Raw genomic sequence first — 12,729 nt, 5'->3', positions numbered from 1 at the left:
AGGGCCTGTTTGTAATTTTTTTTTTTCCTTCCGAGAAAATACTTCCCTTCAAAATGACAAAATAAAAGTCTTCACAGACAGACCATAATGAAAATAGGAACAAGTCAACAACCAGCAAAAATGAACTAAAGGCCGGAAAGGTCAATTCACGCTCTCGTTACAGCGAAAGGAACACCATGCCTGTTAAGAGCCACAAGAAGTGACAAGACGAATGCCTTTTATGCGTGCGCTAGTGGGGAAGTACATGTTAGTAAGGCAGTTAAATCACTTACCCTTTTCATTAAACTAGATAAAGAAAAATAACCAGCAAATTTAATTAGATCAAAATGAAATAAAACCCCGCAACAATCACAAACTCGTACTTCCAGCTTGGGATGATTTGAATTCAGGGCCGATCCCCGGTGATGGATCATGTCTCAGAATATTACATCCAGTCCTAAATATAAAAACTAATTTAATTTTTATTTTACTCCTAAATATAAAATCTTAATTCATTTTATCTCTCATATTTATTTATTTATTTTAAAAATAGTCTTATAATAGTTAAACATATTAAAATTTTTATTAAATATTAAAACTAATACACTTAATTATCAAAAGTATTTGAAACAAGATAACACCTATTCATTATAAATAGCTAACTTAACAAATTTTTTAATTTATTCAAATTAGTCCATTAATTTTTATATTAAGAACCACTTAAAAGTATCATGGCTGTGTCCACCACGTATCATCTACCGTCATATCAAGATACATTCTCAAGTAAATATCATCGTGGCGTTTCAGTCTTGTCTTAAAATAATTATTACTTCACATCATTTTACTCTTCATCCAATCTACTTACGTACTATCTCCGATCTTTAATATAAGATCCTGTTTGATTTTTAGTTTGGTCCTAATTATAAGACCCCAATCCATTTTGTCTCTCATATTTATATATTTTTTTCCAAGATAGTCCTTCTAATAATGATAGTTTTAGCCAATACACTTAATTAGCAAGGATATTTTAGAAATGACAATACTTATTTATTACAAATAACTAACTTAACTTACTTCCTTAATCTCCTCAAATTAGTCAACTAGGTCTTATAATTAGGGCCGGAGGTAGTATTAACTTCTTTTCAACTTTGTATGCATATTACATTTGACAGGGTAAAAAAAACAGATATTTAAAACGGCAGTGGCATCACATAGGACCCTCGTTTCACATTTTAGAACAGTGTCTTAACTGTAAGGCCATCATCTACAGTTCATAGCCTGGGAACCTGGAGTTGTGGGGAGCAAGCAGATCAAACCAAAAGCAAGCGGCGCCAGCCAGTCCTTGGAACAGAGAGTACGCATTGCTTCCCCCTCCGGTTTGGCCCTCTGGTCTGTAAGATTTTGCCTGATCGTACAAGTAACTACCAAACACTTTTGCCCTCTCTTCGTATATAGACTCTCCAGTTAGTTTAAAGAGGGAAAGGAAGGCGTATGCATTTCCAGACACACCATCAGCAAGTCCCAACTTCTTCAACAGTCCGCGCTTCCACACAACTTCCCCTGCTTCTATTGCCGCATCCCGGAATTCTCTGTCATTTGGGAACACCTGAAGGTAGAGAACCACATTAAAGTCTTTCATTTTAATTCTCCAACCCAAATATTCTTTTGTAGAAATCAGATTTCGATTGATGAGGCATGTGCATTTGAGGTGCCAATCAATTTTTTTTCCTTCCAGTTTTTAACTTCCCTATGAAAAAGTACTCCATGTTCTGGCTCATCAGTTGGAAAACTGGACACCCACATTCCCACATCCCACATACGCCCAACCATAAGTCTAAATTCTAGCATGGATCTGTGCTACCTGGTTCTCCAAGGAGCAGATGAAAAACTCCCCAAAGTGAATGTTATGGATAGTGAGACTAACAAACCTATGTGGATGAATTTCTAATGATTTTGCACAGCCAGCTACACCTAGTGATATGCATGCAAGGATTTCTCAATTACAGAACTAAACACATTTATTTAATAAATTATTATTTTCTCCACATTAGGAAGATTTAAGCTCCAAAAACAATTAAACACCCCTCTTCCAACCCCTGCAAGGAAGAAAAACTCCAAAGAACGATTAGTATTGGGCAGTTTACCTGTGCTGCCTTGGACAAGGCGATGGCCATGCCAGTAGCACCATGAGACCACTGCATCAATTTATCCCTTGGATTGCCTTCACTTGAGGGGTAATTTCCACTGTGAGGGAAGCGCTTACTCATGAGGTATCTCAAAGTTCCCTTGACATCCTCAGCATCCTCTTCAGGAAGAGGGAAATGAAGCAGAACCTGCAAGATACCGGCAAGGCCATTGGCCGCACCAAGGTACCTGGTCCCATGCCATCTATACATCAATGGGCAGTCAGAGTTATTAGATGCCCCGGCCCTACCGCCAGCCAACAACGCAGCTATTATAGGCATCAGAATATCATTGGGCACCGCGTCTTCTCCAAGATGCTTCTTTATGAATAAAGCAGCCCATATGAACCCTGCTCGCCCGTACAGAAGATCATATGACATTCCAAAACCGCCTTCCTCAGGTCCAACGGGTAGAGCCCTCTCTGTTGCTACCTACGAACAAATTATCAGTGATTATGCAGATACTTAGAGCATCATCCCAAAAGAACAAGTGCCTATTTGATGACTAAAATAAGGCACAGCAATTCTGATCCTCTATTGTGTCTGGGAGGAGTATTATAGCTAATAAAATAGACAAATTCTGTTATCTGTAAATTGATCATCCTAAGTCCCCCCCCTTCTTGTCACAGACTTCACTTCAACTTTGTCGGAGGAGTATTATTGGACACGTCTTTTATTATCACTTTTCTTTTGGGTCACATGGAGTTCGGTTTGTTTCTTGTGATTCCTCTCCAGTCCCCTCCAGATTGTGATAAACAATGTGTCGGATTTCACATTTATAAGCTCAAAAATCAAAGGCTATTTTCATTTTTCACAACGTACTAGTTCCTTGTTTAGATCAGGAGAGGACTGCATATGCAATAACACAGATGAGGAGAGAACCAGTCGTGGTCCCATGAAATGAAAACATATGGCAAAAACAATCGAAAAGGCGATTCCATAGCAAGGACAGGGATTGGAAAAAATTTTCATTAGGTTGCCTAACCTATAAGATTCCTATAGACTAAAAGGCTTCCTTCAACGTAACGCTAAGGTCAAGTAGCAGGGCCACAGCTGGCTGAAAGAACAAAGACAAGGAATCGGGGAAGAAGGACCACAAGCGAAAACACATGAAGCCAGTGTAGATATTTAGGTAGAGCAAAGCATCCAACGGTGTTTTCCAATACTCGCCATGATGACATGACCTTGTCTTACCTCATTGAATAAGCCCAAAAACAGGTCCCGCTTCCGATTGTTTTCCATGTAATTAGCTACCAAAGCACCAAGAGCGTAAATGCCTCCTCTGCCACACAAAAATGTCACGTGCCTGCAATACGCGTCGCGTAATATCCTTCCCAATTAGAAGTGAAAACAAACCTAGCATTTCACAGGCATCCATAGAGACACAACTATCACTACCATCAGTACATATAACTAAACATTACGCGGATTTCCGTAATGTCTAGATGAAAAATTAATTATCTTTCAGTTCAATTTAGGCCATATAGTACTGCGCAACAATAATAATGGTTTATTGGTGACAAAAGAAAAAAAAAAGAAATATTTGTTTATTAAAGAAAGGTGTTATGGGAGGAAATTTTCGTGTGTAATCTGACGGATTAATACTTTTAAATTATTGCCAAAAAAAAATTATTTGATGATTGGGTAATTCTGCTTTTGGGTCAATAGGATCAAAGATTTTAGGAGACGGATTTCTTAAAATATACTCTAGCATTTTAAAAGCTTTAAACCGCTAAGGAATGGGGTAAATGGGAAATAATCAGTAATAATCAGAGTATACATAGTTCTATATTAAATTGAACTGATTAATCATATAAACACGTGGTATAATTATAATCTACCTGACTTTATTACTTACATTTAGTAACCGAGGGAAGTACCTGAGGGAGGCACGTGCAGCGGTAGCACACGCGTCCACGATCTCCGAGCACAGCAGCAAGTCTCGCTCGTCACCAGTGACCTCGTACGACCTCAGGCAAGTAAAAGCCGTGCCAAGCAGACCCGTGTACACCGTCGGGTCAATCACCAGTTCCGTAGGATCGCCTCCGCCGAGGGCTTCTCTCCATGTAAGTTGCACCACCTGAGGAGAACAATTCAGTCAGAGTCGCACAAGCACAAGATTTCACATATAGTAATCAAATTGCTCGTATCAGTTACCTGATCCTTGAGGGAAATTGCTGCTCCGAGAAAACTCTCGTTTGGAAGTGACAGGCTTGTAGTCGTCAGATTCATGTGTTCAGTGGCGAATTCTAACGATTCGCGTTTGCCATCATCTTGTCCATCCTGGGACTGGAACTCCAAAATCGACGATGCCATTGTCGGATCTGAGATTCTATTGTGGGTGTGGTAATTGGGAAGTAAAGAAAACGAAGCACCGAAGAGCTATATATTCTCTCTGGGTTCAGGCCATGAGGGGCAATAGGCCTTTTAAGCTAGCATATCGGTTCGGATTTAGGAATATGTCGAGCCGTGGTTCTATGGAATGGCGGTGCATGGGGTGACGCCACGCCTGTGTGCCACGTAACCAATTTTTTATAGGATAAAACTTAACCGTTGGATGCATTCGCGGCACATGCTGCTTTTGCTGGATGAGATTTTGTGGTGGCCAAAAACCGGGACAAGAGGGGAATGTAACTTAACATAATCAAATGATGCCATCGTAATTCGTAGGACCAGCCACCACGTGAAATTCGTGAGTAATCTGAGATTTGCTTTTTAATCTGTCGTTGTCGACTTGTCGTGGACTCGTGATATCCTCTCTCCTCCTGCCTTGTTGTGTACTACGGAGTAAGGAGTTAAAAGTAGTTTAAATGGGCCAAATTTCATCGGATTTGCTTAAGCATTAGTATTGTTAATTGGAGGCATGGATCATATGGAGAGTCTGAACGCCGTCAGCACAAAAGTAAATAAATAAATAATCACGGATGCTGCACGATGAACAAGTTTAATTATTTTTTTTATTCTTTAAGCACGCACGTGTGCTCCTATATGTTTTGTTATCCACACACTATCAATCAAGTTTCACGAAATCAAGACGTTATTCAAGATTCAGCTCTTGGTGAAAGTAAGATGCTGGAAAATGCCGGGGAAAAAGGACGTTTGGGTATCAATGATAGTTAAATTGATAGAAAATGAAGAATCAACGCATTAATTAATTATAATAGACTTAACCAAATGCACTACGAAACGGGAATGTTCATCCAAAAACAATGGTGATGTTGCTTGCATGTTTTACCGAGTTGCTGCGATTCATTCGAATATAGTAGTAAATTACAGTACTTTTTTTTTTTTTGCCAGATCAACCCAACTCGTCTATTCATTCAAGCGCTTATCGTTGTTATTCAAATGTCATTTTTATGGGCATTTGGGTAGTGTTTAAACTTCAAAGTTGTGCTCGTTTTAATTTAATATCTCTTAGACATATTGGCAGACCAAAAAAAATTCAGTACAATGAGACACAAGCAGGAGGAGCAGGAGCGTGCCAAATTCAAGTTTCTGAGCATACAAGTATTGACAGAAATGTGAACAAATTGAGGATTGATTATGGATGGGGGGGTGTAAGATTTAAGCGCTCGTCATTGGCAATGGAAGGCTCCTTTTTGTGTGTGTGAGTACTTTTTCTCCTAATAAGATCTCCAAATCTTCGTAGCAAAGCTCTCCTTTTTCTGGAGTTATTTTCCGGATCATCAAGCTGTGACTCATCTATATCATCTGGAATTACTATATCTCCATCTATTTCATCGAATATTGAACCTTTAAGATCATCATCAACAGTTTCTTTCGCGGGCTCCTCGTTCCCTTCCTTGTGTGGTTGTTTATGGGGTGCGATTATTTCCTTCAGATTGAAACTTATCGTTTTGCTCAAACTCTTAACTTCTTTGTGCTCCTTGTCGCCTTCTTTATGCGCCTTCCCTTTACTCGTTTCCTTTGCTGAAGATTTCTCCTTCTCCTCGTTATTTTTCAACTCCCTTATGGGTGCCTCGGCAAGCAACCTCTTCAACTCTCTGATGTTCTCAAACGCTGCAGCTTCGTGAATCTTAAGCATCTCATTCTCATGGGTAAGCATCTTCACTGCTTCGTCTCTTGCTCCCAACGTATCTTTCAGTTGAGAATTCTCAGCCTGAGCAATCCCAGCAGCTTCCTTTGCAGCATTGGCTTCATTCAACGCTTGTTTAAGGATGTCCCGTAGCTTCTGATTTTCTTCCTTTGAAACCCGAATCTTGTTCTCTGATTCTTTAAGCATCTCTTCCAGTCTCCTGCATTCTTCTACTGCGCTTGTTCTTTCCTCTTCAGCTCTTTTAATACAATTCACAAACTCCTTTGTTTTCTCGTTCCATGCCAAAAGAGATTCTTCAGCTTCCAGTCTCAATCTCTCCGCCGTGTTATTGTTTCTTTCAGCTTCTTTTCTGGCTTCTCCTAGAAGCTGTTTGTAGTTCTCCTCTGTTCTATTTAACAGCGCTTTCAAATGCTCTGCTTCCTCTTTGGTATGTTGTAGCTCCACTTGGTTGTCTACTAATTTTTCTTTGGTCTGGCGAGACTCTGCGGCCACTTCTTTCAGCGCAAATGCCAAATCATCCATGGCCTTCTTGCTATTCTCTTCTGCCTTCATGGCTAACTTGAGTTCATTTTTGAGGTAGTTTAATTCTTCAAGCAGATTTTTGGCCACACTGTCCCTCTTTTCTCCCTCAGTTGCTGACTCCAATTCTTTTCTGAGGACACTCATTTGCTGAAGCAGAGTTTTAGTCTCCATGGGATCGAGTTTGTTACATCCTTCAGCTTCTTTCAACAATCTTTCGCTTTCAGCTCCAACTCCCTTACCCGCTTCGGTTTCTTTTACGGAGAGTGAAGGTTGGGATTCATTGTTGCACGATGCAGATTCCTGAAACTTCACTACTTTCTCTTTAAGGGAAGCAATCTCTAACTTCGCTTCCTCAAAAAGAATCTTATTTAGATCAAGCTGCTTTGTTTGCATCACCAACGCCTCGTAAAGACTCGCTTCCGATGCTCTGCTTTTGTCCAGTTCGTCCTCCAATTCATGAATCCGCCTCTTGCACTCGGAAAGTAAGTACATTGCGTCTTGCTCAAACGCCCTAGCATCATCCACCTCCTTCTTCATTTGGTCCAATGAAGCCTGTTTCTCCGCCAACCGGAGTTCAAATTCTTTATTGGCTTCCTGTTTTAATGACTCTGCTGTTTTATTCTCCTTCATATTCTCTTGTTCCTCCATATTGGATATGGCATCCTTCGCTAAGGAATTTGACTCTGTTTGATCTGAAGGCTTGTTGGTGGGTAATGCTTTATCAACTCTTGGGTTTGCCTCTTCATCCATTTTTCTCGCCTCTTCTGATATTTCATCATTCGGCGAAGAATTCGACTCTACTTGTGAGCCTGGAAAATTTTTGGTGGGTGATGCTTTATCATGCGTTGAATTAGCCTCTTCGTCCATTTTTCTCGCTTCATTCAACGTAGAGCCCTTCAGTGAAGAATTTAACCCTGTCCTTGGCTCTGACAGGGCTTTCGCAGTTGATGCCGCATCAAACCTTGAATCAGCATTGTAACATACTATTTTTTTTCTTTATCTTAATATAGGATTTAAGTTATATGGTTATGAGATTAGTTAATATTATTAGAATTAAATTTTATTGAATAACTTGAAAATTATAATTTCAGTAATATATAAATTATATATATAAGGGAAAAAATATATATATATACATATTATATTTTATTTTATTATTATATATAATATATTATATTATAAAAGTGGGTGGCACGTGGCCACCCACTGTTCGGTTGAAGAATAGGGAGGGTTGATCCCGTGCCCTTTCCCTTAATCCTAAAAAAAATATATATATATATATATATATATAAAATAAAAAGGCAAGTGGGTGGCACGTGGGCCACCCACTGCCGGGAAAGGGGGGCTAGGATCCGTTGGGCAGTGGCCTCTTTTAATTTAAAAAAAATAATAATAATAATAATAAAATATTCATTTCAAGTGGGGTACACGTACCCCCACTTTCAGATGCTTCTCTCCCTCCCCTCTCCGCTTCGCTGTTTTCCTCTGGTCCGCGTCCTCGCAGCGCCGCGACAGTGAGAGGGTGTGAGAGGTGGTTTGAGTGTGTGAGAAAGGAAGGGTTCTACTTGGGTACATATAAGATATCTATGTAAGTCATCTTCATCTTAAAATTTTTATTTATTCAGCCTATTCTTTTATTTTCTAAGTTATGGCAGAATGAATATTTTTAGGGCTTGTTAGGTTTTTCTAATTTTTAAGGTTTCTAACTCATTTTGATGATATTAATAGAGCTTATGTGGTTAGAATAAGAGTCTTATGACTTAGATTTTAGTTGGATGGTTGATTTGAGGCAATGTGAGCTAGAGATTGGTTGGGAAATTGTGATTTGTATTAATGATGATATTAATTTCGAAATTTATCCCTTAGTTGAGTTCACTTGAGGTTATATTGAGGATCCAATGCTTAAACTTTGGGGATTGTTGTTGAAATAGTAATGTTGATGATTCTTGGAGAGACTTTAATTAGTGGAAGTTGGGTGTTTGGAGGAAATTGAGAAAATATTCTAAGTTATTGATTCTAATGAGTGGGAAATGATTAATGGAAGAAGGGAATAGGATTTTAATAATGATTGAAGGCATAGTTGATATATGGTTATTTTTCTAAGAGTTAAAGTAAGCACTTTTTGGAGATTTTTAGATGATTTGAAGGAAATATTCTTATTAATGATGTGAATGAGAGAAATAGAGTTGGGAAGTATTAGGAATTGTCACTTGGAAGAATAGATGAATTATTATTTTTCCTAAAGATAAATTTTTAGATAAGCCAATTATGGGGATTTAGTTAATAAACTATTTTAATGCTATATTAATTAGTCTTTTTATATTAATATATGTTTATCAATTTATTATTGTAGAGTGAGCTTGATTTGGGCTCTTGGGTCTTGAATCCTCCTACTTTTAGTTCTTGTGTCAAGAACTTGAGGTAACCACTTTCTAATTTACCTTGTATGCTTGTTGATGTGATTATAAGCATGTGTTGATATTATAAATGTTCTCAATATGTGTTATGGTGGTTTCTGTATGAAAAGTAATTTATATATCTATACCAAGATTTAAGTTTTGATAAATTTATTAGTTAAGTGGGCATGAATTATTTCATCTTATGAATATCTTGTTGATGTTGAATAAATTTGATTATTGAATATGAGAATACTTTATGGATATGAAATTGTGTGGAATTGGATGGTTGGATTGGGCTGTGTTGGTTGTGCTGAAATGTAGTTGTGGGAGGTCTGATTATTCTTACCACGTGGTATAGCCGCCACTTGGCGCCCAGTGGTTGGCATTAACATTCTTAGGGCCCTCGGTATCACCCTTCCTTTGGCCGGGTCAAGGGTCAGCCCAAGGGACATGACACCTTTCCATATTCCAAGGAAAGGGAACCCATGGTCCGGTATGAGCTCTGTAACTTTTGGCCGAGTTACACCTCATTATTGGAGAGCTTGGTGCAGTCTTGTAAAGAGACGAATCCTGTTATGTGTGAATAGCCCATGGGTTCTGTCAGAGGTTACAAGGAGGTTATAAGGATGGTTGATGAAGTTCTATGCATGCAAGTTACTTTCTGAATTATTATATATTGTTTTTTGTAAAGATGTTTAACTTATATATTATTTGAAGTTGTACTTTGCCCGCTTTGCCCGCTTAACTATCTTGTAATCACTCCCTGGATACTTGTTGAATTGGAATTGTGGTTACTGGGTCAATTTGACTCACCCTGTGGTTATTTAACATTTTTTTCAGGCGAGGGTTCAGGTGTAGGTCCCAAGGGGAAGGTGTCCGAGGCTTGAGTTTTCCTTTACACTCTGTATAGCCTCTATTTTGTTATACATGATTTGACTGATGTATATTGCCAAACTTTAGGGCCTTTTTATTTTAGTTAATATTATCATAACCTTTCCGCTGCATTCTAGACTTGTATTATTGGGCGGAGCCCTTCTTGAACATATGTGATTGTTATTTTGATTGCACTTGTTAATGGGCAGCAGTGGTAGTTGTTTTGGTGGACTTCAAATGCCCTAGCCCATTTACAATTGGTCTTAATTGTATTTGAGATTCCAGAGTATTGCTGATGGATTTGATATATACATGAAAAATCAAATGTTGATCCTTTCTTATTTGATTAACTATCTTTACTATTCTAGAACAGTAGCTACTACCTCGTTAAAGATTTGGTTTGGTATTGACTATGGTAGATTTCTATTTGATTATGTTTATCCTTCCTACCATAATTAGCCTTTTAAAGTAATTATCCTTTTGAAAATGTTTATTTACCATGAATTACGGGGGTTGTTTCAAACTTGGTATCAGAGCCTAATGGTGTGCCAGCGGGGACACTGACCCTCCTAGGGGGGTGGATTGTGATATCCCACATCGAGGGACTTGGGTCCTGGGCATGTGCTATATAAGTGGGGGCGTGTGCTCCCATTCCAGACGACGTGTTTTGGGGGTGTCCCTGAAAGCAAAACCCAGCGCTATACCCTAGGGACCCGGAAGGGGTGACGGGAGAGGCGTCCAAGCTGGGACAATATCGTCCGACATGCTGCCAGATCGCCGACCGAGGCAGGCAGTACGGTATGGTATCAGCCTAAGGGTATTGTCCCAGCGGGGACGCTGGGCCTCCTAGGGGGGTGGATTGTGATATCCCACATCGGGGACTTGGGTCCTGGGCATTGCTTTAAGCAAAACCCCGCAAAACCCTAGGGACCCGGAATGGTGGGCCCAACCCCACTTATATAGCACATGCCCAGGACCCAAGTCCCCGATGTGGGATATCACAAGCATCCTCGTCCATTTTTCTAACCTCGTCAAGATCATAAAAGGCACATTCTTTCTCGCCCTCCACGTCAGAAAATTGCTCCTTCTTCTGATCCAGCTTCTCCTCATGTTTCCCAACATGATTCTGATGCATCCTTGAAATCTTGCCAATTTATGCCACAGAATAAATTCTTCGTCGGAATCACCTAAATTGTTTCGAAATAAGCCTAGTCAGCTTTCAAAGCGAAAAATAATTCCAGGATTCGTTGCAGAAAGCTGAGGGACTGACGCAAAATGCAAACTCAGAATTGTTAAAGAGGGGTAGATAAAGAGAGAGGCAAAGATGTGCTCCAAATGAATGCGTGGAAGAACAATTTTCCAGGTGCAAGGTCAAGTGGATGAAACAACGGGGATCAAAGGAAAAATATAAGCAAGCCCGGGACCAAATATCATAAGCAAATAAAAAAGCGAGTTGAAGGAACAGGAAAACTATGTACCCTGATTTTGCAGCTAGAAAGTTCAATCTATGACGAATCTTCGTTCATAAATTTTCTACTCTTTTTTGTCTTGATTTTTGAGATGATGGGGCACGGGAAATTCGTAAGCTAATAGGAGCAAGGAGATAGAGGTCATGTGTTTTAGAGATGGGCGAAGATGGCGGGTTTCCAGCAAGGAACCAACGGCCTGAAAGATTAGTAATATTCTGACATAGAAATTTGATCATAGAATAGAACAGATTCATGAGAAGCAAATTGGAATTATTAAAATCTTAAACATAATATATGTAGTTGTTACGTGGCAGTTGGAATAAACCATTGGCCCTTCATCGGCCGTACTATTATATATGTCGTATGCAGACAAAAATCACCGGACCGGAACGTATCGGTATTTTTATCTTCTCAAATGGCAGGCGGCTCTCAGCCGGCTTACATAGTCCATGTCGTCGAAGATTGTTCTGACTTCTGACATGTAAATAAAAAATATGTAATTTGTGGGATCACAATAGTCAAGATAAGAAAATTCAATTCCTTCCAGCTTTGGCTTAAAATAAAATTCAGGGTTTCGTTTAGCTTTGGGACGTTCATCATTGGACTTTTATTATCATTGTCCAATTCAATGCCCTCATTCCTCTATTTTCCTATTCTCAACAGAGACGGATCCAACGGCCCCCGGGGGTTGGGGGGTGGGAGGCTTGGCGGTGAAGAATGGAAATTTATTGAGATACTTACTCCATTCAAGAGCTGAATGGAGTAGGGTGCTTATGATAGCTAATTTTGATCATTAGATTATTTTGTCTGATTTCCTTGTTACAAAGAACAATATATAGGGCAGCATCGATGGCACCATATACACAAATATATATATATATGGCAAAATTACGCTCATGTCAAAAGAACATTACGCTCTCATGTCAAAGCAGATCCTTTTCATTCAGCTTTTGAATGGAGATCAGGTTCCAGCCAAAATTATCATTATCATTCCTTTGCTAGCACGGATTTATAATTAGAAGGGCTCTCTTTTTTTTCTTTTTCCTTTAAAAATTGAGCATACAACGAATAGCTAGGTAAGCACTATTAACTCCAGTCTTAATTATAAAATATCATTTGTAGATACCAATGATACAAACGAAGTATTACAATTAAGATTGGAGGTAATACTATTTGATAGTGATAATCACCCTCCAAAGTATGCAAGTATTCATCCAATAAATTCCGTTACAAACCAAACCTTGCAC

At 39.1% G+C, this 12,729-nt stretch overlaps 2 protein-coding genes across 3 annotated transcripts; both read right to left on the bottom strand.

Annotated features, from left to right (window-relative positions):
• Positions 1 to 1,110: 1,110 nt before the first annotated feature.
• LOC114733296 (lanC-like protein GCL1) lies at positions 1,111 to 4,525 on the bottom strand. Of its 2 annotated transcripts, XM_028920742.1 has the most exons (5): positions 4,320 to 4,525; positions 4,043 to 4,242; positions 3,357 to 3,468; positions 2,124 to 2,594; positions 1,111 to 1,585 (listed from the first exon to the last, which is right to left on the bottom strand). In XM_028920742.1, exons 1-5 carry the CDS (start codon positions 4,476 to 4,478, stop codon positions 1,244 to 1,246), a joined length of 1,284 nt encoding a protein of 427 aa, XP_028776575.1. In that variant the 5' UTR covers positions 4,479 to 4,525; the 3' UTR covers positions 1,111 to 1,243. The 2 variants fall into 2 exon arrangements, with proteins under 2 accessions (XP_028776575.1, XP_028776576.1); XM_028920743.1 differs by lacking the exon at positions 4,320 to 4,525 and having other exon boundaries at positions 4,021 to 4,100.
• Positions 4,526 to 5,639: 1,114 nt separating this feature from the next.
• LOC114733295 (putative WEB family protein At1g65010, chloroplastic) lies at positions 5,640 to 7,709 on the bottom strand. Its single transcript, XM_028920741.1, has one exon. It carries the CDS (start codon positions 7,606 to 7,608, stop codon positions 5,704 to 5,706), a length of 1,905 nt encoding a protein of 634 aa, XP_028776574.1. The 5' UTR covers positions 7,609 to 7,709; the 3' UTR covers positions 5,640 to 5,703.
• Between the last annotated feature and the right edge of the window lie 5,020 nt (positions 7,710 to 12,729).

The sequence above is a fragment of the Neltuma alba genome, unplaced genomic scaffold (assembly GCF_004799145.2).
Source record: "Neltuma alba isolate B1F8T4 unplaced genomic scaffold, ASM479914v2 tig00012991_pilon, whole genome shotgun sequence".
NCBI lineage: Eukaryota > Viridiplantae > Streptophyta > Magnoliopsida > Fabales > Fabaceae > Neltuma > Neltuma alba.
This window is presented reverse-complemented; position numbering and strand designations above follow the sequence as displayed.